At 32.2% G+C, this 23,990-nt stretch overlaps 4 protein-coding genes and 1 long non-coding RNA gene across 8 annotated transcripts; 1 reads left to right on the top strand and 4 right to left on the bottom strand.

Annotated features, from left to right (window-relative positions):
* Positions 1-4,705: 4,705 nt before the first annotated feature.
* Positions 4,706-7,087, bottom strand: LOC149476473 (uncharacterized). The gene is made up of 2 exons (XR_016317842.1): positions 5,502-7,087; positions 4,706-4,990 (listed from the first exon to the last, which is right to left on the bottom strand). It is a non-coding gene; the product is annotated as an uncharacterized LOC149476473 (long non-coding RNA).
* Positions 7,088-7,095: 8 nt separating this feature from the next.
* pall (F-box protein pallbearer) lies at positions 7,096-13,041 on the bottom strand. 2 transcript variants are annotated; one of them, XM_089711980.1, is made up of 9 exons: positions 12,825-13,041; positions 11,599-11,726; positions 10,813-10,933; positions 10,302-10,494; positions 9,613-9,728; positions 9,215-9,302; positions 8,619-8,708; positions 8,173-8,289; positions 7,096-7,818 (listed from the first exon to the last, which is right to left on the bottom strand). In XM_089711980.1, exons 1-9 carry the CDS (start codon positions 12,906-12,908, stop codon positions 7,550-7,552), a joined length of 1,206 nt encoding a protein of 401 aa, XP_089568106.1. In that variant the 5' UTR covers positions 12,909-13,041; the 3' UTR covers positions 7,096-7,549. The 2 variants fall into 2 exon arrangements, with proteins under 2 accessions (XP_089568106.1, XP_089568107.1); XM_089711981.1 differs by having other exon boundaries at positions 8,173-8,286.
* Positions 13,042-13,619: 578 nt separating this feature from the next.
* Positions 13,620-23,298, bottom strand: LOC149476470 (uncharacterized). 3 transcript variants are annotated; one of them, XM_089711977.1, is made up of 3 exons: positions 23,281-23,298; positions 15,967-16,247; positions 13,620-15,630 (listed from the first exon to the last, which is right to left on the bottom strand). In XM_089711977.1, the coding sequence occupies exons 2-3, from the start codon at positions 16,228-16,230 to the stop codon at positions 13,669-13,671; spliced, it is 2,226 nt and encodes a 741-aa protein (XP_089568103.1). In that variant the 5' UTR covers positions 16,231-16,247; positions 23,281-23,298; the 3' UTR covers positions 13,620-13,668. The 3 variants fall into 3 exon arrangements, with proteins under 3 accessions (XP_089568103.1, XP_089568100.1, XP_089568101.1); XM_089711974.1 differs by lacking the exon at positions 23,281-23,298 and adding an exon at positions 16,889-17,028; XM_089711975.1 differs by lacking the exon at positions 23,281-23,298 and adding an exon at positions 16,735-16,792.
* On the top strand, positions 17,537-22,359 carry Fdx1 (Adrenodoxin-like protein 1, mitochondrial Ferredoxin 1). Its single transcript, XM_089711979.1, has 5 exons — positions 17,537-17,755; positions 17,830-17,881; positions 18,063-18,169; positions 21,460-21,600; positions 22,030-22,359. Exons 1-5 carry the CDS (start codon positions 17,662-17,664, stop codon positions 22,131-22,133), a joined length of 498 nt encoding a protein of 165 aa, XP_089568105.1. The 5' UTR covers positions 17,537-17,661; the 3' UTR covers positions 22,134-22,359.
* Positions 22,562-23,921, bottom strand: LOC149476469 (uncharacterized). Its single transcript, XM_089711978.1, has 2 exons — positions 23,665-23,921; positions 22,562-23,488 (listed from the first exon to the last, which is right to left on the bottom strand). Exons 1-2 carry the CDS (start codon positions 23,842-23,844, stop codon positions 22,772-22,774), a joined length of 897 nt encoding a protein of 298 aa, XP_089568104.1. The 5' UTR covers positions 23,845-23,921; the 3' UTR covers positions 22,562-22,771.
* Between the last annotated feature and the right edge of the window lie 69 nt (positions 23,922-23,990).

The following is a 23,990-nucleotide window of genomic DNA, read 5'->3' as shown; positions in this document are numbered from 1 at the left end:
TTATTTTAATAGCTAGATAGAGATTGTCTAATCTAAAAATGAACGCCCCTCCACTGTGTTTACGCTCACATTCAAAGTACGTGTATAGACGCAATACACACAAATTGGTCTGCCTCATTGGTCGTTCAGTCCTCCAGTCCCGTCCATGCCCGAACGACAGGACCAGTTGGCCAACTAGTGCATAAATGACGCGATGCACGACAGAACGGACGTGTCATTCCGTACATAGCGCGCTCTCCCCGCCATACAATGCTAGGCACCTGAACTGATCGCCCGATTAGTTGACAAATCAGTGCGCGAGTGTCAAAGTTTGCAGTAGAATCGACGCGCGCACACATATAAAGTGGTTCAATAATTATTTGTCCTCACACATTGAAACAATTAAGTTTAGTGGAGGGGCGTTCATTTTTAGATTAGACAATCTCTACTAATATTTATTGTTATCTGTATTCTATAGTACATACGTATGAATAAAAATATGTAACTACATAATATTATGTCCATTTCATTAGGATTTTTTTAATTATCCGTATTTCTCTAATAACATGAGTACGTAATTAATAAATTTTGTCCATAAATTTAACGTGATATTAATTACTTTTATTTTAATTATGTATATGGCTAGTCGTACAAATATATTTTAGCACGAAATTTTGAACTGTGTTGGTTTCTATTGGGTATGTGCAATATTTATTGTGATATCACTATATTATTTTACTGTTATAAAATATGTACAAAGGAAAAATGAAAATATAATTATGATGTTACTTGTTGCCATTATTTAAAACGTATTTATAAAAAATATGCATTTTTAAACTCAATGTCGATATTATTAAAAATTAAATCAAAATTTGAATTTGACGTGCAATAAATTTATGTAGGTAGTTTAATTTAAGATTAAAATGTTAATGAATAATTAATACTCGCTGTAAATATATTTTTTTGTAAATATAATTTTACTAATAAAATAAATACATATTAGAAGAAATTAGCACAACTATGTATTTTATTTCACCTTTATCTCACCTTTATAGTAGAGCCATTTTAATAGGCAACATTTGACAGTTCAACAAAATTCAACAACGTAACCTAGTAACGACGACATAGAATAACATGATATTTCGTTTTGTTGTAACTGCACATTTGCTTAACTTTTTTCAATTACGATTACATATTTATAATAATAATGACCGATGCAACTAATTTTAGGATTTGATTTTACTGATAAACCATTCTAAACATAATAAACATTTTCTTATTTAAAGAACTGACGTCGCTACAATTTTGTGTCAATAAACCTTTTTTCTTTTTAAATACCAGAGACGTTACTCTAAAAATCGAAATCTGACATCTAGAATCGAATGCATTGATTACTTGGGAATAAAAATCATCATAAATTATTGACATGTGTTTCAAGTTCGATTGACAAATGTTTCAAGTCCGTATCGATTAATTCGCTTTAATCGATGTTTTTAAGCAGGTTACCACCCTATGAAGATAAAATTGATAGACGTCAAATGTTGCCTATTAATGCATCTACAGACGCTCCGATTTTGTTGGTGCCAACCATCCGACCACGACCAAATCGGAAAGTGTAGAGAGCGGTCGGTCCGACATAATTATTATTAATATTGGTTTGACGTGGTCGGATGCGCCAGCAATACCGACCAAACCAACTTCCTATCCGATCCAACCAAATTGGAACGTTTGGAAGCTTTGTTCCGACCAAATCGGCTCATTCCATAGAGTAATATAGGTAATTGGCTCATTCACATTTGCAACGCCGCCGGTGTAGGACGTCAACATGAACGCCGAGGGAGTTACGGTCACCGAACGTGACATATTAATAAAATTACTGGAACTATATAAAGACTTTCCCTGTTTGTGGGACTTAAGTAACAAAGATTACGCAAATAGAGATGCCAGAAATCAAGTGTATTTTATTATGTTAGAAGTATTAAAAAAATTGACAGTGCGGCTACATTAAAAACCTTAAAAAATAAGTTATAAGAGCCGCATATGACTGTAATTTTCTCTATTTCTATAGTAGAATTTAGCCCATTCTCTTCGTACTATGGTCAACTGACATATTACTCTATGGTCAACTGACAGTTGGAAGGCCAACCGTCGGACAATCTGTAGCAATGTTGGAATGGTTGCCATGTCGGTTCCAATATGGTTGGCACCAACCAAATCGGAGCGTCTGTAGATGCTTTAAATTGGCTCAACTATAACAATTACTAATACCCACCCAAATGTAGTACCGGTCAAATGTGGCTACTTGACCACATTTTTTTACTTTTTCTTAGCTAACTTATTTATGTTAAACTTTTATTAACATTTTATGATTTGTTCACGTCATGAATGATTTCATTATTCACTTTTACTAGGTATTTCTTTAAAATATATTGAATCTGACATTATTTACTAATAAACGTAATACAGGTCAAGTTGACACTGATGTGGTATCTTGACCTTGCACATCAGTTTTCATAGGTAGATGCTTTACATTCTTGTTTTAGGCTAAGTTGCTATTATTTTTTAAGTCTTCGACTTTTTAAATATTGCAGCCCGAAGCTTTACAATAAACTGTTAGGCTCTGGCTACCTGGTCAAGTTGCCACGGGATTTGTAATGATTTCATACAAAGCATTACAAGTCGGATAGGGTTGTCACAAACAAGACACAAATTTTAATGAACTATTTATTTATTAAACTAAATTTAATACATATGTATATATGTACATAATATATTACTTAATACTTATAGGTATTTATTAATAGGTAAGGAAACATTTATTTTTCATTAGAAATATGCTAAATCGTTGTCATCAAAGAGAGTATAAGTATCTGGATTGTTCGAAATTTGCAGCAAATTTATTGATTTTACTATAATGCAAAACTCGAAACAGATAAAAAAGGAAAAAATGCAGTCACGTTATTTTTTTGTGTCAACCCTAGGCGTCGGTCAAGTTGCCACGCAGCGGTCAATGGCAACTTGACCTAACCTGAGGCATCAATGCCCAAGCAAATATTTCGACAGATGAGCCTAAAATTGGATAGTTCCCACTGTTAAATCAATCTCTAGGGTTTATTACACAACATATCAAAACTGTACTCACCTGAGATGTGCAGTTTAAGCTCTACAAACATAATAATACTGACACCGGCAAAAGATCCTTAGTCACAGTCACACTTCGATACGTTATATTGCGAGAACCAACAGCGTTACCGCTTTAAAATTAAAATATGTTGCCAATTAATATTTTAAAAACCTACCAACATCGATACGTTAGGTCAATTTGCTTTCAATTCTACAAAATTTGATATTTTGTTGTTAAACGGAAGGTGTGGTCAAGTTGCCAAGTAAAGGTCAAGTAGCCACATTTGACGGTACATACATAATTAGTACCTATAGTAGAGCCATTTAAATGTATCTACAGACGCTCCGATTTGGTTGGTGCCAACCATATCGGAACCGACAAGGCAACCATTCCAACATTGCTACAGATTCTCCGACGGTTGGCCTTCCAGCTGTCAGTTGACCATAGAGTAATATGTCAGTTGACCATAGTACGAAGAAAATGGGCTAAATTCTACTATAGAAATAGAGAAAATTACAGTCATATGCGGCTCTTACAACTTATTTTTTAAGGTTTTTAATGTAGCCGCACTGTCAATTTTTTTTAATACTTCTAACATAATAAAATACGCTTGATTTCTGGCATCTCTATTTGCGTAATCTTTGTTAGTTAAGTCCCACAAACAGGGAAAGTCTTTATATAGTTCCAGCAATTTTATTAATATGTCACGTTCGGTGACCGTAACTCCCTCGGCGTTCATGTTGACGTCCTACACCGGCGGCGTTGCGAATCTGAATGAGCCAATTACCTATATTACTCTATGGAATGAGCCGATTTGGTCGGAACAAAGCTTCCAGACGTTCCAATTTGGTTGGATCGGATAGGAAGTTGGTTTGGTCGGTATCGCCGGCGCATCCGACCACGTCAAACCAATATTAATAATAATTATGTCGGACCGACCGCTCTCTACACTTTCCGATTTGGTCGTGGTCGGATGGTTGGCACCAACCAAATCGGAGCGTCTGTAGATGCTAAATTGGCTCAACTATAGTAGTAGTTAGAAGTATTCGGGCCCAAACCCAAGGCTTCATACATTTAATCGATACCTACTACAAAATGTTTCTACATATTTTATAACAGCAAAGAATTTCTAAATAATAATGGCCATGGGCAGCTCTATATCTCTTATAGACAAGCATTGCCGCGCCATTTACCCGCGAATAACGCTGGAAAATATATATATACAAGTATTTTTATAGGTATGTAATACCGCATTTTTACATTCGTACAGTACGGTTCAATCGAACGATCTAATGCGCAGAAAAAAATTTTAGATACCTATTACGTGCTATTACCGGAGGGTCGGATACCTGCATTCGCAGCCAATTTTCGAACCGCCATTTGTACGAATGTGTTAATGAAGCATTATTATTATTCTGCTACATCACTGCCGAGTATCATCAAAATCTGTTCAGTGGTTTTCGTGTGAAAGAGTATCCAAGCAACCTATATTCTTACAAACTTTCGTAGACATGCTTATAATACAGGCGACCTTATAGATAACAATCTCAAAGGTCAAAATAAAAACTCAAGACTTTGACTGGCATAAATAATAACACAAAATGAATTTTCAAATACTTTTATTCAATCAAGGCATATTTACACCTACGCCATACGACACGCACTATCTCGTTTACAATCTTGAAATACTACAAAATACAAATACATAAAAATATTTTAATATACATTTTAAATTAAGGCCTACGCAAAAGATTTCCATATACTTTACAGTACTCTCTATGGTAAAAGGTCACTTATAATATTGCATACAACTTACCCATAGATGGCGTTGTTTTAAATCTCCACTTAAAATATAAACAATTACGTTTTTTTTTTTATAAATTGTAGCTTTTTATAGTCTGTCCACTATAAGAATTGCTTTTTGACAGCTCGACGGGTGATACCAGAAGTGATGTTCAAAAGATTATCGATTGTGATACCATTTCAATTATAAATTCAAAATATTATCATAAATCGAATCAGGTACGTAAATAATAATTACAACGTAAACGTACTAATAAGATATGTAATAATAAGACCACATATCTATGCATTGTATGTTAAAACTAAACTAAACTAATATTTTATTATTTATTGGTTTCTATTTTACAATTTTGTTGTCATTACGATTAAATTATATAACTTAATAGAAGAGTTTTTCTGTATCGGATATATTTTACAGAGTATTTCTATCGATTATTTTAATCTATCGACCCATCATTGAATAATTCTGTGTAGGCATCACTAAGTGGGCGGGACCTGTCCATGAAGTTCGGTAATTATTTGTATGACATTTTAACATAGACAATACAATCCTACATGGGCGTGAAGCTGTCAAAAAGCAAATAATATAATGGACAGAGTTGAGTTTAATTTAAAAATTATGGTGTGAAAAATAAAATAATAACTTGATCGAATAAAATAATCTTAATACTATTGTAGAGCCATTTTAATAGGCAACATTTGACAGTTCAACAAAATTCAACAACGTAACCTAGTAACCACGACATAGAATAACATGATATTTCGTTTTGTTAGAACTGCACATTTGTTTAACTTTTTTCAATTACGATTACATATTTATAATAATAATGACCGATAGAAGTAATTTTAGGACTTGATTTTACTGATAAACCATTCTAAACATAATGAACAATTTCTGATTTAAAGAACTGACGTCGCTACAATTTTGTGTCAATAAACCTTTTTTCTTTTTAAATACCAGAGACGTTACTCTAAAAATCGAAATCTGACATCTAGAATCGAATGCATTGATTACTTGGGAATAAAAATTATCATAAATTATTGACATGTGTTTCAAGTTCGATTGACAAATGTTTCAAGTCCGTATCGATTAATTCACTTTAATCGATGTTTTTAAGCAGGTTACCACCCTATGAAGATAAAATTGATAGACGTCAAATGTTGCCTATTAAATTGGCTCTACTATATAATATATAGTTGTCAATATATTGTTATCTATATTTTTATACTATGTTATATCCTTTTGCATAAGCCCTAATAGGAATATTATAAAAGCCACTAAATATAATTATAGGCTATTTTAAAATTCATAAACATTTTCATGTTTAAAAAAGAATATACAAAATGCAGACTATGAAAGATGTAGGAAATGAAAAATAGTAGATTTTTAATTGAGTTTTTGTGACAAATATAACCCAGTACATATAACTATGGTTGAAAAAATGTTTATGAATTCGTACAGGAATTTCAAAATTAGCGATACAGTAGGCGGATAAAGATTACAGACAAACTATAAATATAATATAGATAAAGAAGATCCTATTTTCTGGAGAATAGAAGATCATAATATGTAATGCTATTCATGAATAATGAAAATCCTACTAATATTATAAATGCGAAAATTTGTGAGGATGGATGTATACGTGTATGTGTAGGTATGTATGTTTGTTACTCTTCCACGCAAATACTACTGAATCGATTACAATGAAATTTAGCACACATATAGACGGAGGGAACTTGGATTAACACATGTACACACACAAACTATTTTTTTAAGTGTTCAATTACTTTGATTCGTCTTCTTTTCTTATTTTAAAGCCTGAATCCTTATCTTAGAAATAGAACAAATTATTTTTTTTTAATTAATAACGTATAAAATAGGATCTTAAATGTCTATAATAAGTGAATTATTGCTTTTATAGTTTATTTATTAGACTTATGAGTAATTTTGAACACAATTTTAGACCCGTGAAAAATACCAAAACCTTCTTATGTTGAGAAAATTTGTAATAACTTACAATAAGATAATAATCATAGAAAAGTTAATTTCTGAGTTTTTTCTTAGTATTTTTTATATTTCATTACTCTAATATTTAAGTGATAAATATTAAACAAAGGCATTTCATTCATTAATTTAACTTAAAACTTTCAAAATGTATTAAATATTTCACTACATTTAGTTAAAATCGTGATAATACAGCATTTTTAATTTTTATATATTAAGTAATACAATTAAAAAAAACGACGACTTTTTAATACTTTTTTTATAAATAAAGAACAAAAGAAGGTTTTAGTTTTTTCTCTGTACCAGTTAAAATTATAATTTTTAATTTCCTATCTTGACGGGTCATATTAAATCGCATGTCATGCAAGTTTGAGCAAATATATACATAAAATAAACTAAATACTCTTCAATGAAAGGTTAAAGGTCTACATAATAAACATCTTATAAATTACTCGGTCGATTAATTGTATATTTTAAATATATATTCTATACAAATGAAAGTGGACACGTTTTTTATTAATTTCTTTTCTTTTTCACCGGCCTACGAAACGCTAGCACAGATAAAACAAACGTCAAACGACCATAGACAACTAAAAACTTGAACACTATATCGAGCATAGACAAGCAACCACAGACAATTAATCCAACTTTTGTTTTTTGCTTTCCGTCTCTTCCAAATTCGAATTTGGCGGGCGTTTCAATTTTCCTTCGAAACTTTTTGACAGATTGCTCAAGTGTCTTATTTCGTTCGTTATTCCGCGTATTTTCGCCATGGTGCATTGTGTTTTCTGTCTCGGACTCTGGTTCGATGTAGATGGTAGTGGGTTCGATTCCGTCTTATCGCTAACGTCTTCAGACAGGCTTGGCAGTTTTATGAGCGGTTTCCGCGGCTTGATATTTGGCAACACTGAAAAGAAACGGAGAATTAAATAAGAATACTTTCATATTCTTATTTAATGTAAATTGTGGGGTGTTATTGAGAGCTATTGAATTTTTTTAACACAGTAAAAAAGTCATGAATTTTTTTTTTGATAAAAAATATATTGAACAATATTAATTATTAATCGTTTGTATAGATTTAAACTTTTAGAGGACAGACAAATTTACAAGTAAAGAGTATGCTTTAAAATAAATAATGGTAAAAGAATTTGAAAATCGATAGTGTAGTTTTTGAGTATATTTGTTACATACAAAAGACAACTTTATAATATTAGTCTACATGTAAATATTATACATAATAAAGCATAAACAAATATCTCACATTTATTCGATGTCCGTTTGGACGTGCCGATCGGCAAAACGGATAGATCCAATTTGATTTGACTCCCGAAATGTCGCAACGGTTGTGCTGATGACGTACCTTCTGTGGCCGCTGCTGCTGAAAGAAAAAATAATAAATAAATTCATTTCCATTGCATTGCAAAACAATATTAATTAATAATTTATAACAAGTTTCATAATAAGCAAATACAATTTTACAATATATTTTGATGTGATATATATTTCTGTACAACAGAATTACAATAAAATCTACAGGCTGAAGACACCTAAGCAAAAACATAAGTGTATTTCTCGCATTAAATGCTTTTAGTTTTAAATCTAAGAGAAATGTTAACTACCAAAATACACAAAGAGCAAATTAAAAATTAAAAAAATGTTAAATTAAAAAAAAAATCCAAAATGGCGACAATTGACCATAGAGCTCACCAGCTATAACTTTCCCGCCAACCGCTTGGTTGGTGTGTGTCAATTCGCTATATTTTATATCACATTCCTCGATACGCTTCTTTAAATCCGCTGAAAAACAATAAAATTCATTAATTAATCACCTTAATTATATAATAATAATAATTTTTGTACACATTCTAATTTCTTAACATTTTCAATTAAATTTTTTAACAATTATGTATTTTCACAATTAGTAAGTGTCTCTAATGTCTAAAGATATAATAAAATTGTGTGAGATGAAGATTTGTATCATTTTGGATGACCAAGGAAAGATAATTGGTATCTTTTGCAACAGACAACAATTTTTTTAAAGATATTTTGTTCGACTGTTTATTTGAACACCCATTACGCAAAAACGAAAAAAGCACATCACGCATTCTAATACCCATAATTTCTCTGTAATTTCAATCAATCAAGTTACACCTAAAGAAATATTTTTACAATATTTTTATTATATTTTTTCTCAGACAGTGTTATATGGCCCCGGATTAGCGAAAGACGCGGGTTTGAATCCCGCCTTTTGATCGAATTTTTTGTAATCTAAAAAAATATTTTTTCTTGTTTTTTCAACATACCAATAGCGGAATCCTGGTCCCTTTGCCTCTTGTTCATGTTACGTATAGTTTTCCTCTGACGCCACGCTATACGCTTGTATTCGACCATCTGAAATTCGTAAGGGGACCACGAATAGTTTGTTCTTGTATGGAAATGCACATATATTTTTATGAAAAAAATAAGTAAAATCGCATGTTTACAGAATAACAACTTCGTGTTATAACTTTAGTTCCATAACTTTTATGAATTTCTCGTAGTATTTTCCAACTAGAGATATTTAAATTTTGACAAAACTTGTTTTTTACACATTTTTTATTGACTAGTGCAAGTGTTCAAATTAAATACAATTTTGAGGTGAAAATGTTTGTGTACAAAAGTTTGTTACTCATCTATTGATGATAAAATAATACAATCTCACCCGTTTATAAAACTTTTTGTATTGTGACGCCAAGTATAACGATAGCTTAGCGTTTAGTATGGACCGTCGGCGGAGGTGCAATATCTCTTGTCGCATGGCTATTGGCGCTAAAACACCTGAAATATAAAAAAAAATGTGTACTGTGTTACTAGTGTACACACGTAAGTGAAACTTTTTTATGACCTTATTTTTCAAAAAATAATTTACTTTATGCAACTTTACAGAAATACGTCGAATCACGCGTGGTAGGGATAGGGAAAAGATGGCGCGTAACGGAAAAATGTCACGCGTAACGAAAAAATGTTACACTAAATTTTTTTCCGATAAAGAAGTTTCACTTCAAAAATACAAATATCATTACTTTGGATGTTTTTTTACAAATCTGTGCATTTGCATCATAATGAGGGATTTTTGTTTTATTAATTAGCAATTGAGTAGCAAAATATTACTTTAGCATACACAACTTTTCTGAAATTCCTACAATGCCTATTCAGTATAATATTCTGTTACAATATGAATTACATAACACAACTTAAAGAAAAGTAAATATAGAGCAATGATTATTATCACAAAAAAAATCTGTTTATCTGTAAATTTCTTCGCACAAATCTCAAAAATGATTAAGTCATCACCAAGTTGAAACCAAACATAATAATGAGATTACATGATAAATATCATCTCGTTATTACCTTGCGACGGTCTCGGCGGTGGCATGGCAACACCTTCTTGCAATCTCTTACGAAACGCTGGCGATATTTTATCGTCAAAATGTTCGATTGCCATACTAGATATATCTCTTAACTCTTGCAATACTTCGTGGGCACGGGGCGGCGTTTTCGATGTCTCCACTATGCTTAACACACGTCGGATTTCGTCTATCACCTGAAAAAATAACAAAAAATGTGACAAAATATTGTGAGGGTAGTTTGAAAAAAATTGGAATAACATTTGCTGGTATTGCGAAAATATGAGGAAAATACGGAAACATTTGCAGTTGGTAAAGTAACCTTATAACTATACCAATCGGGGTAATTGAAAGAATTTTTTTGTGGTGATGTCTACAATATATTCTCATATTCCAACAGCTTTATAGATAGAAAATTATTAAATGACTGAATAATTGTTACACACTCTTTTTTAATTACACCTTCACATCCAAACAAATTTAGGTATTTTTTTTAAACAAAAATACGATGTTACCTTTCCTGGTATGAAGCAGCAGATACCACTGTCAATAAATTTCGAGTATGTCATGTTGAGCATTGAAATCCTCGTTTCAATTGATGTCAAAATATCACAGTGTCTTGCCAATGGGTGATATCTGTCAAGTTATATAAATGTATGGAAAAATGTAAAAAAGTGATGTCCAAAAATGATATTCTATATAATTTATAAAAATAAAACCCGTTTTCCTTGGTCACGGCATCACATGTGAATGGGTGGACCGATTTCGATAATTCTTTTTGTATTATATTCCTTAAAGTACGAGGATGGTTCTTATGTAGAGAAAACGTAAATATGTACCACGGGCGAAGCCGGGGCGGACCGCTAGTTTATTATTATTCTTCCAGCAAATATATGGGACTTTTTGTTGTACAATTTTGTTCATATTGTTCACTCATATGTTCATTGAACAACAAAAAGTCTAAAAGTTGTGATAAAGGTTAAAAAATATGTTATGACGATTCAAAAGTGCTTCTAGAAGAAGTCTAATTGAATAAATAAATGTTTGAGTTTGTAATTTTGAATGAGGAACAATTGTTATGCCATGCCAACAGAAATGCATGCTTAACTACTGGCAGAAAGTAAATAATGTATTAAACTACCATTTCAAAAATGTATTCTTTTCCTGTATTTGACTATTTATGGTTGCCATTTTTATGTTATTGTGTAATACTTTATTGGGTGAATAAGTTTTAACCATGGATTGAAAAATCGGCCTTAAATGTCAAAATGTTATTGTCCTTTAGGTATTAGGTATGATACCTGCGCTCAGACTCCCGACGTGGCAGTTGCGCCTTAACACTCTTCAATGCCAAGGCATGCCTCCTCTCTATCATTAGGAAGCCGCGGTTCAACATTCGCATGCATATATCGTTGAACGCTTTTGATACCTGAAAAACATATTGTTTGGATATAATTATGCATTCTTCAACACAAATGTTTCAACACTGCTTTCCGAATCAATGGTAATTGTTAAAAATAATGTAATGATGATTCTAAGGTGCTTCTAGAAAAAGTCTAATTGAATAAATAAATGTATAATTTTGAAATGCAGAAAAGAATAGTCTAATTGAGTAGAATATATAATTTATAGCCACAGTTATTTAAGCATTGTACTGCTGCAGCTGATACAGTTAAGATTATTTTGCTAGGCTAAAATTATCACCTAGGAAACATGATTCAGTATTGACTATTGAGATTCAGTATTGAGAGTTTAAATATTCGTCAAGTTATATGGTTTTAAACACTGTGTCATGGGAATTTTATGAACGGTACATTTAGAGCTAGCGCGCACGAGCAACTTTGTCTCCGCAACTATTTTGTCTCTCCCATCAATTGTATGGGGAGTTGCGTCGCTACGTGCGTGCACTTTCATACTAGCCCATGGGTGGAGAGACAAAATAGTTGCGGAGACAAAGTTGCTCATGCGCACTAGCTCTTACCTGTATATTGTATAATTATTTTTATGTGAGTAAATAAAGCCTGCTGCTTTTGTAATAAAGTATAATTCTTATACTGAATAGGTTTCTAGATGCGCTGTGAAATTTCGAATATTTAATATTTATTTTGTTACTGGTTAAATCATGACATTCAGTGGAAATATATTGACTTTAACAATTTACTGGCTTTAATATTGGTTCAAGGTTTTCAAAGGTGTGATACATAATTATATTATATAATAAAAAAAACATGAAGATGTAGAAAATAAGGCAAATACTCTGCAACTAAATAGTTACATTTTGGGCTAATATATTATTTCATTGTGTTTATATGTAAGTTACTCTACAATCAGTGAATTCACTATAAAACCTCCAAAATAATAGTCAAGAGTAAGGCATTATATGCATTTTGTTTGGACATATTCTATTCTTGTAAACTTGGTACCTTCTCGAATATTTACGTGTTAATTATAGACCAATACTTTTCAATGTTCAGATAACATTTGTAACAGTAAAATATTGTCATATCTATAAATAAAGACAACTTACCAGTCTGTTTCTAGCAACTTCATCGTAAGAAAGATACGTTAGTATATTTTCAATCACAACGACTGGAAGACTTAGGAAATCCATTTTGTCACAAAAATATCACACAGCACCAAAACGGACACGCTTATTCACATTGATCTCACAACAAATCTTTACTACATTTACTAAATGTTTACATAAAACAATAAAGCATTTTGAGTTTTCCCGATGTTTCTCCTAGAACTACTCAGTTATAATAAACATATAAGGCGTGCGATATCAAAAAATAAAAACTGACAAATTGAATCACTGCATTTTTGACAGCTCAGACAACAGTACCTTTTGTTTTTTTTTTTAATTATTGCCTATGCACAAATACGAGATATTTCGCCATAAATGCAATTTAAATAAAGCGTTTGGATTGTGTGTGGTTTGGATTATATTCTATGGGCTCATTTTAATTCGTAGGCATTAAATATTTATATACAAACAAATTTCCGAGCAGGAGCCGTATTATGACCCCTTATTAGTTAATTCCCTGGATTGAACTGACTGGCAAATTCATATTATGATCCACTTACGATCGTAATAGCCATAGCTGGTATAAACATATAATTTATAATAAATAATTAATCTATAAAATTATAACTGCTGTGTTGCTAAGCGTAAAACTCCAGAACGGCTCGACCAATTTGGCTAATTTTTTTTAAAGAAGACAATAAGTTCCTAAAGAGAGAAAAAAGTTTAAGGGGCAATAACTTAATAAGGTAGAACAACATCTGCCAGGGCAGGTAATATAAAATTAAAAATAAATCGTCAAAACACCAATAATTTTAATTTCATTTACAATCAATATATAACAACATTAAGATGGGAGATCACAATGTTTTTTCTTAACATGAAAACGTAACGACGTATTGTACTTTGTAGCAAACGGACACATTTCGCATTTAAATCTCTTTTCTGTGGAATGTTTATATTTGTGCTGAACTAAGTTGGCTGGCAAAACGGTTGCATAATCACATTGATCACACGAATACCGTTTCTTACCCGTCATGTGCGCTTCTTCATGGTACTTTAATATATACTTATTCATCGTCTGGAACGGACACTGGGTACACTGTAACTTAACACCCTGGTCTTCATGCTTACGCTTATGTTTCTCCATTGCACCTTCATAAAACGTCTTATATTTACAATTCTCAAAATGACAGTTCAACGTAGTCGCGTTCTTATGCCTTAAAATATGCTGAGTCATACTCGCTCTATTATTCGTAACATATTCACAAAATCTACAACGCATGCTGTTATCTGTATGCGCATCTTTCATGTGCTTCTGTAATTCGTTGCCAGGTATTATTTCGCCACACACTGTGCACTGTGTTTCGGCTAGGATGTAATGGTTCTGCTCGTAATGCAATTTCAATTGATTCCAAGACGTATAGTTTTCTGGGCACTTTGTGCATTGGTATGTATTCGGTATATCTGCATCTTCTTTTTTAATAACTACATTATTTGTTTCTTGTGTTCCCTCCGTTCGCCTATGAGCTAAATCAAAATGTCGACTTAATTCAAACTCGTCAGAGAATGTTTCAGAACATTGATCACAGGTTTGCAATTCACTATTTGGACGTTTGTTTTGATGCTTAAATACAACATGGCGTCTGTAACTCTCCTTCGCTTTGAACACTTTTTTACAAAATTGACAAGTATAAGATACATTTAAATGGACTCTTAAATAATGCAGCTTTAATTGACGTTTATCATTGAAACCCTCGTTACAAATATGGCAGAAAACAGTCTTCGGTTGAACAATCTTGTGCGTACATCGTAAATGTTTGCCTAGACCACTTTGGGACGCAAATATTAATCCACAAATTGTACATTCTCTTACCAATCTTTCGTGGGTATGATTTAAGTACAGTTCTCGAGTATCAAATTGCTTGTTACACACATCGCAATACGAACCCTTGTCATGTTTTCTTCGAATGTGGCGCTTTAAGCTCTCTATTTTATCATAAGACAAGTTACATATTTTACATTTCAGTCGAAAGTTATCCTTAAAGGCGTTATGCTTTCGTCTCATATGCAGTTTTAAATAGTTCAAGGATGAAAAAACCAACGGGCACTCAGCACAACATATCTCTCCTGTTTCCGTGCTTTTCACCTTCCCAATATCTTCTCCAATTTCTTTATTCTTGCTTGTTTCTTCATCATTTACCCTGTGTTTTCTCTGTACATGTCGTACATAAGTTTCACGTTTACCAAATCCTTTCGGACAAAACGGACAGTTGAACCACTGATCTGCTATTGGCTCGTCTGATTTGGAGTGCTTTCTTTGTATGTGTACTATTAAACTTCTGTACTTATCGTATGTGAGGCCGCAGTCCTCGCAAATATGCTTGAAGGACTCTTGAAAAGAGCCGTGTTTTCGTCGCATATGCATACGCAATCTAGCCATGCCTTTAAAGACTAGTGCACACACATCGCATGTTCTCTCTTCCCTGTCATCAGGCGTGGAATTCGGTCCATGCTTCCTTCTAATGTGCGCTCCTAAGCTGTTCTTCGTCTCATACGACATGCCACAATAATCACATATATGTTTAAACAACCGTCTGAACACCTTGTGCTTTCTTTTCTGATGCATTCGTAATGTTTGTGGCGTTCGAAAGACTAGATGGCACACTTTGCAAATTGATTTATCGTTGACGATATTTTCAAACGTTAGAAGGGTAGCTTCTTTATTATCTTGTTCTAGTTTGACTATGGGCTCGGGCTGGCTGTCATCACTGTTTGTACCCATCATTAAGCCATGATCATTAGCAAACTGTAATAAGAAATAAATTATTCAAAAAATGTCTTACAAAATACTTTAGAGGGTTTTATAGAAGATTAAAAAATAGTAGATGGAAGTTAAAAGCATAAAAAATTATAAATAATAATAACTACATTAATGTAGTTCTCTACTAATTCAGATAAACATTTGGTCTGTATCTGGAATGGTAGTATGATGTTTTTGTTTTAATATTTAAATTTCAAATGATGTTTTAACAAGGTGATTTTTATATAAATCCAATAACAACAACATCTGTACAGTTATTCAAACAGTTATGTACGTTTTTACAATTCTATATTATAGAAATAAGTTTTCAAACATACTCACATCATTAAAATCCAATTCAACTTCAATATTTTCAACTTTTATATTAACTTCTGGATCCAATATAGAATCAGACGATGGATCGAACACAGTGACTGTTGGTAATTTTACGTTTTCTTCAATATCTTTGAAAGGATCTTCTTGTTTTTTCTTTTTCTTTTTCCTTTTAGGCTTTATTTCGTATGACATTGGTTCATCTGGCAAGAGTAAAGTGGGATCCTTTCTTTCGTCGATCTTTTTGACTTTTATATCAACTTTATCAGTCATTGTTGCCTTTTATATATCTGAAAAAATGTAACAATTTAATTTCAAGACTTTATATACTATGTTATGGCTGAAAAACAATATATTTTTACTAAGACAAGCCACATTAAAGTAAGGCCTTACTATAATGAGGCTTGTATATATATTTTAAACAATGCCGCCTGCGGCTTCACACTCTTTATCTACAACCAACAACTTTATACTAAAACCATCACCAAGAACTCCTCTTTCTATTAAAATAAATGGCATTCCATTGCATTGTTTTAAAGATCTAAATATACAGATACACCACAAGATACACAGACGGCGAAAAGCGACTTTGTTTCTACTATCTTGTGATAAAAAAGCGCCAGTCTTTAATGTCTGATTTTTAAAACTAAAGTAGGCCGTGAACAAAAAATGACTTCTTTTATCAAAACATACGTTATCAAAAGACATGGATTGACAGTGTTATTGATAATAGAAAACTAATGGAATAATTCTATGTGATAAGAGAGTCTTACTTACAAAAATAGAATGGATAAAAGATAAATAAGTATTCCTAAAATAGATAAGTAAGTTTATTTTTAACTTGAAAAAATGAACAATTGAATGGTAAAAAATTACAAATACAAGGTTAAAAAGTCTTGGAATATACACGTCATTTGGTCATAAAACTTACCGACTTATGTATTTACTACCTATACGCTATCACCTAAATTCACAACACCAATCTTATTGCGAAATTATAATTAATAATTACTATATAATGTTTAAATTTAATATCTATGTTACATTGCACTTTTTATGAAAATGCAAAATTAAAATAGGCTGATGCCTTTGATTAAAGATGACATATTGACATTTTGACTTTTGTTTGAGTGCTCTTTCAGTCTCTTTGAGAGCTAATCGTTACCATATCTTAAAATTAATTTCAAAAGACCAAGTTTATTCTGTATACAAAGAAAGGTGGTTTAATGCTTTGAAGAAAGGCCAGATATCACAGAGCAAGTCTGAGCATTAAAGTTGGCTTAATGCTCTAAGTATTTTGTAGACTCGATATTTAAAATACCAAAGTGCTTTAAGTTTTTACAAATTGAATGAAATCAATATAAAATAGCACAGAAAAATTTATTAGAATATTGGTAATATAATAATCTTAGGTGAGAATAATATATAAAATATCATAGGACTTAGAGCATTAAACCAACAAAAATATAGATTAGAGATTTTTATAAAAATCAGCTGATGCCTGATACTGCCATGAAGGCATGAAGTATTGTTGACATTTTTAATTCACACATTGACATTGTTGACATTATGATGTTTGACTTGTTTGTCATTCCGCATTCGTAAATGTTCAATCAAAATAACCTCTCTCGAAATTTTTAATTATAAAGAAAAATAATACAGCTTTAACAATAAATGGTGTTTGGATTATGAAATATTACCAAAATGATTCGTTCTTTAAGATGTCTCAATTTAACAGCACATAAGGTCAGAAAAATCGCACAGTGCGTACAAAAAAGCCGATTTCATGTATCTGCAGGTAATATAATAATTAAGTGCTCAATTTTGTACAAAATTTACGTATTGGAACTAATGATTATTATTTTCATTTAGGTCTAAGGCATGGTGAATACGAATGGCAGGATCCTAAGTCAGAAGACGAAGTGTAAGTTTCGTAAAAATAATAAAAATACTTCTTTCAAGCGCTGTTTCAAGTTATGCCTGTGTTTGATGTTTCAGTGTTTGTTTTTGTATACTTTGTTCAAAGGCAAAGAATATCATAGAAAATTAATAAGTGATTATTTTTAATTTGTGAAAATATACTTAAATGATTAAACTGTTTACAGGGTAAATGTAGTGTATGTTGATAAAGATGGTAAAAAAACCAAAGTTAGAGGTAAAATAGGTGATAATGTATTATATTTAGCACACAGATATGGCATTGAAATGGAAGGTTAGTTTTATTTATATATTTTTTTGTACTTAGGGCTGATTTTCCAATCCTTGGTTAAAACTTATTCGTCGAATAATGCATAAAACTACCATTTTAAAAACGTATTCTAATTGTCAGTATTTGACAGTTTACGTGACATTTTAATATTATCGTGTAATACTTATTGGACGGATAGGTTTTAACCAAGCATTGGAAAATCGGCCCTTAAAAGTACTTTCCACCTAAGATGATTTCTGTGACACATCGATTTTTGACACGTGTAGAGATGTAGGTTACTGAAATCGTATCAATTGTTTCCGATAATCGATAATATTCTATATGGAAATGAAATCGATTTGAATAAAGTACCAAAATTAGTTTTTTCGGCATTTCGCCAACAATTAACTAAGGAAACTTAGCAAACAACAGCAACAAAAAGTCAACAATAACAATTAGTAACAATAACAGAATACCACGTAAAGTATCAATATAAAAATGCAACTTGTATACAAGGCTGACGCACTCGTACAGACGATTGACTCGATTGACAAACGATCACAAGATGGGCGCCGATTATATGATTTTCCAACTCTATGATTTTTTAACGATCCATTTCATGTACACGAATTGCGTAGGTATTATATTTTTGTGTTATTTTATTTTATTTTTCATTATATTAAACTAAACAATACTGTTTTTGATTTATAAGCTTAAGATGTTTCATTTTTATATTTTTGGTAATAATGCCGCCATAAAATAAAAATATTATGCACTAAAATTATTTTGACTTTTTAAACATAAAATTCGTAATTCGGAACACGATGAAGTGTCACAGGAATCATCATAGGTGAAAAGGACTATAGTAACATCATTATTATCTCATATATAAATGCAATTCTTGTCAATTTATATTACTTTAGATATAAGTAAGTAAGTTAACTTACTTGGTAGTAGTTTATCAAGTCGTAACTTGGTGTTTTTGCTATATTAAATTTTTTATCTTTCATTTAATATTTAAATCTATTTTTAAATATAAATTTATAGAGAATAGAAAAAATTCGATCACGAGGCGGGACTCGAACCCGCATCCTTTCGCGCCATTCCGGGGCGGATGCCTGACCAACTCAGCCACTCGTGACCCGCCAGAGCAATCGAATTTATTCTATTCTTTCAGTTTTATGTGTCTGGAGGGACACACCGCGCGCCATCTATTGAGATGATTAACAACCATTTCAACCAATATGAAGCACTTTTCAGTGAATACAATATTGTAACGATGGAATACGACCTTTTTTTTTGTTGAATTTATATTTTTTTGGTTTTATGGCATTCAAATGCTTTTATAAATATAAATTTATAGAGAATAGAAAAAATTCGATCACGAGGCGGGACTCGAACCCGCATCCTTTCGCGCCATTCCGGGGCGGATGCCTGACCAACTCAGCCACTCGTGACCCGCCAGAGCAATCGAATTTATTCTATTCTTTCAGTTTTATGTGTCTGGAGGGACACACCGCGCGCCATCTATTGAGATGATTAACAACCATTTCAACCAATATGAAGCACTTTTCAGTGAATACAATATTGTAACGATGGAACACGACCTTTTTTTTTTTGTTGAATTTATATTTTTTTTGGTTTTATGGCATTCAAATGCTTTTATAAATATAAATTTATAGAGAATAGAAAAAATTCGATCACGAGGCGGGACTCGAACCCGCATCCTTTCGCGCCATTCCGGGGCGGATGCCTGACCAACTCAGCCACTCGTGACCCGCCAGAGCAATCGAATTTATTCTATTCTTTCAGTTTTATGTGTCTGGAGGGACACACCGCGCGCCATCTATTGAGATGATTAACAACCATTTCAACCAATATGAAGCACTTTTCAGTGAATACAATATTGTAACGATGGAATACGACCTTTTTTTTTGTTGAATTTATATTTTTTTGGTTTTATGGCATTCAAATGCTTTTATAAATATAAATTTATAGAGAATAGAAAAAATTCGATCACGAGGCGGGACTCGAACCCGCATCCTTTCGCGCCATTCCGGGGCGGATGCCTGACCAACTCAGCCACTCGTGACCCGCCAGAGCAATCGAATTTATTCTATTCTTTCAGTTTTATGTGTCTGGAGCAGCCATACTCAACCAGCGGCCCGCGGGCCGCCTGAGGCCCGCTGCGCTTTTTTTTGCGGCCCAAAGAGAAAAGAGAGACACATCAATATGAAGAATTTTGGAAATAAGTACCGGATAGCTATGAAACTTTAAAAAATTGCGCACATTTACTCTTGACATTGTTTGCATCAACTTACCTATGTACCTCATATTCAAAAATGAAATATGCAAAAAATGTCTACAGATCTCGGCTTACCGATTCGCATCTAGACGACGTCTTGAGAGTAGCATGCAGTAACTATGTGCCTGATTTATCCAAAATTGTCAAAAATTTGTTACAATGTCAAAAATCACATTAATTTTTATGACAGAAATAAATGCTAATTTTTTTATATTTTATAGTTTTATTTAACTGTCGCATAATCTTCGCTTCATCACTAGTAACAAATGCGAAAGAAACCCAGTCTGTCCGTTACGCTTTCGTGAATAAACCACTGAATCGATTCTGATGAAATTTGGTACATAGATAGAATATTCGCTGATGACGTAGGTGACATAGGTATGTAGGTAAATTACTGCAGCCCGCAAGGTTAAACAGTAGCAATTATGTGGCCCAAGGTAAAAAAAGGTTGAGTATAGCTGGTCTGGAGGGACACACCGCGCGCCATCTATTGAGATGATTAACAACCATTTCAACCAATATGAAGCACTTTTCAGTGAATACAATATTGTAACGATGGAACACGACCTTTTTTTTTTGTTGAATTTATATTTTTTTGGTTTTATGGCATTCAAATGCTTTTATAAATATAAATTTATAGAGAATAGAAAAAAAATATAAATTCAACAAAAAAAAAAAAGGTCGTGTTCCATCGTTACAATATTGTATTCACTGAAAAGTGCTTCATATTGGTTGAAATGGTTGTTAATCATCTCAATAGATGGCGCGCGGTGTGTCCCTCCAGACACATAAAACTGAAAGAATAGAATAAATTCGATTGCTCTGGCGGGTCACGAGTGGCTGAGTTGGTCAGGCATCCGCCCCGGAATGGCGCGAAAGGATGCGGGTTCGAGTCCCGCCTCGTGATCGAATTTTTTCTATTCTCTATAAATTTATATTTATAAAAGCATTTGAATGCCATAAAACCAAAAAAAAATATAAATTCAACAAAAAAATCTATTTTTTCTAGGAGCATGTGAAGCTTCACTAGCATGTACAACATGCCATGTTTATGTAAATCATGATTATTGTGATAAACTACCACCATCTGAAGAGAAGGAAGATGACCTTTTGGACATGGCTCCGTTTTTGAAAGAAAATTCTAGATTAGGTATTAAGATTTTTTATATTTTACTAGCTGTGCTCCTCGCTTTTACCCACAGTGATGATATATAGATAAATGGGCTATCTAACACAAAAATATTTTTTCAAATCGGACCAGTAGTTCCCGAGATTAGGGCATTCAAACAAACAAACTTTTCAGCTTTATAATATTAGTATAGATACAAATTATAATGTAGCTGTGTAATTTTTGTTTGTATTACTTAGTTTTGACCAAAGTAACTCATTAGCAAACTTCAAAATTATAAATTGCTGAATATCTAAGCAGTTAGAATCCAACACCAATTTCAAACAACTGAAAACTGCATTATGTCCTGAAAGTAATTTTACATTTGTCTCATATTTTCTTGCTACATACTAGCCTGATTAACAAAATATAAAATAATTAAAAAAATCTCAAAACTTTTTTTTTTCAAAGGTTGCCAGATCACTCTAACCAAAGACCTCGAAGGAATGGAACTACAGTTACCGAAAGCCACAAGAAACTTTTACGTTGACGGACATAAACCAACTCCACATTAGTGATTAAAATAAAACTAATAAGCCATCATGAGTCGTTAAAAGGATATAATATTTGAAATATACAAAAAAGTATTTCGATCTTTAATTGCTTTGAGCACCAAAATTTTTTTGTAAAATTGTTGTAAGCATTGTAATTATTTCCATATGTAAATAGTAGAAGTAGGTAAGAATGTTGATTTACATTACTTGTAGTACTGTAAGATATTAAAAATGTGAACAACAATGTCTGTTTTTTATTAACCCACAATAAATATAGTATACAATAATAGCGTACAATCTTGAAATAAATATTATCATTGTATATTACGTTATCTATATATATAAAAATGAAACCTGTTTTGCGTTGTCACGGCATCACGTGTGAACCGCTGAACCGATTTCGATAATTCTTCTTTAATTATCTTCCTTGAAGTACGAGGATGGTTCTTATGTAGAGAAAACGTAAATATGTAGCATGGGCGGACCGCTAGTATTATATACATGAATAGAACTGTATGTCACTGCAAGTTAACTTACACATAAATATGAAAGTATTACCAAACGTAAATAATTTTGTGAACTATTGAAAGCAACAGCAGAAGTCACACTAATGTTCTAAGTCAGAAACATTTTTCTGAATTCTGTTCCTATAATAATTTTCACTTGCCTACACAATTCTTATTTCTATTATGACTGTCTTGATGTTTTTTAAGTGTCTGCTTATAAACAGTCTTATAACTACATTTATCGCAATATAACATGTTTTCATCAGGATAGTGTTTCAATTTGTGACTGCGTAACGCCGATTTGGCTGCACAAGAATAGGTACAGTTTCCATAATCACATTTATACGGTTTTGTATGAGTGTGAATTCTCTCATGTATCTTCAAATTGGGTGAGTAATTAGTACTGTAATCGCAGTAATTACATTTCATCCCTTTTATAGATGAGTGAGTATTTTGATGTTGATGGTAGTGTGATTTCTTAGCAGTACGATATCCACATGTCAAACATAAAAATAGTGGTTTTTTAATTGTTTCATGAACATTAAGCTGATGTGCAGACATTTCATCTTCAGTATGAAATGTTGCATCACAGTACAGACACGATTTATGAAGATAAGCTGTTTTATGGTAAGTATCAAAATGAACTTTTAAATTTTTTATACTTTTAAACTTTTCTTCACAAATGTGACACTTGATTTTATGTCTCCGTTTGTTGCTTGATATTAAATGTTTCAGTTCTTTCGCTTCGTCATAATGCTTCCTTGTTATATGATATCTAAGTGTTTGAATAGTGGAGTAATTTAGGTCGCAGTATTTACATAAATATCTGCCTTTGTTATCAATTTCTTTGTACCAGGTAATGTCATTATCCTGAAAAATATCAAGTTAAATTAGTTATCATTTCTGATTTCATCATAGCTACGTACCTCAAAAAATAGTTTCATACTAATATTAGTTCTAACTTCTAACCTCAAATAGAAATGTTAGCTCGGGCTAAAGAGAAGATACATAGTATTGAAATTAAAAAAACCGTATAAATTATTCACCTCTACACTGTATGCATTAAACAGTGTATCATTTTCCATACAATCAACAGCAAAATTATCTTCCTCAGCCTCAATTTTGTTATTTTTTTCTCTAACAGTATCGTTGGCTAATGGATCAAATGAATAGTCCTCATTATATTCAATTTTAATCTCTTCTTCATTTATAATATTCATCGTCATTTATCTTTGCTTTATTTTTTGGTTTGTTTTGTTTACAATTTACAAGACGTCTAGCGCGATCACAATTCACAAGCGTGATAGCAGGCGGCGAACGGCGATTGCCGTTTGTCTTTATCTGTAGCAAACAGTGTTGCTAGAGTCCCCGA

The sequence above is a fragment of the Colias philodice genome, chromosome 27 (assembly GCF_061535455.1).
Source record: "Colias philodice isolate Cphi_HAF_F1 chromosome 27, ilColPhil1 Martin Lab GWU primary, whole genome shotgun sequence".
Lineage (NCBI taxonomy): Eukaryota > Metazoa > Arthropoda > Insecta > Lepidoptera > Pieridae > Colias > Colias philodice.
The sequence above is the reverse complement of the archived record's forward strand: the minus strand, read 5'-3'. Positions and strand labels throughout refer to the sequence as shown.

Bases quoted from the DNA above. Each gene is read 5' to 3' on its own strand.
- LOC149476470 (XM_089711977.1), bottom strand. From the start codon at position 16,230: ATGACTGATAAAGTTGATATAAAAGTCAAAAAGATCGACGAAAGAAAG. The intron at 15,631-15,966 runs GTGAGTATGTTT...TTCTTATTACAG, and splicing joins TTGAATTGGATTTTAATGAT to TTTGCTAATGATCATGGCTT.
- pall (XM_089711980.1), bottom strand. From the start codon at position 12,908: ATGGATTTCCTAAGTCTTCCAGTCGTTGTGATTGAAAATATACTAACG. The intron at 10,934-11,598 runs GTATCATACCTA...ATAACTTGACAG, and splicing joins CGTCGGGAGTCTGAGCGCAG to ATATCACCCATTGGCAAGAC. The intron at 10,495-10,812 runs GTAACATCGTAT...TTATTTTTTCAG, and splicing joins GCTGCTTCATACCAGGAAAG to GTGATAGACGAAATCCGACG.
- LOC149476469 (XM_089711978.1), bottom strand. From the start codon at position 23,844: ATGACGATGAATATTATAAATGAAGAAGAGATTAAAATTGAATATAAT. The intron at 23,489-23,664 runs GTGAATAATTTA...GATATTTTTCAG, and splicing joins TTAATGCATACAGTGTAGAG to GATAATGACATTACCTGGTA.
- Fdx1 (XM_089711979.1), top strand. From the start codon at position 17,662: ATGATTCGTTCTTTAAGATGTCTCAATTTAACAGCACATAAGGTCAGA. The intron at 17,882-18,062 runs GTAAGTTTCGTA...AACTGTTTACAG, and splicing joins CCTAAGTCAGAAGACGAAGT to GGTAAATGTAGTGTATGTTG. The intron at 21,601-22,029 runs GTATTAAGATTT...TTTTTTTCAAAG, and splicing joins GAAAGAAAATTCTAGATTAG to GTTGCCAGATCACTCTAACC.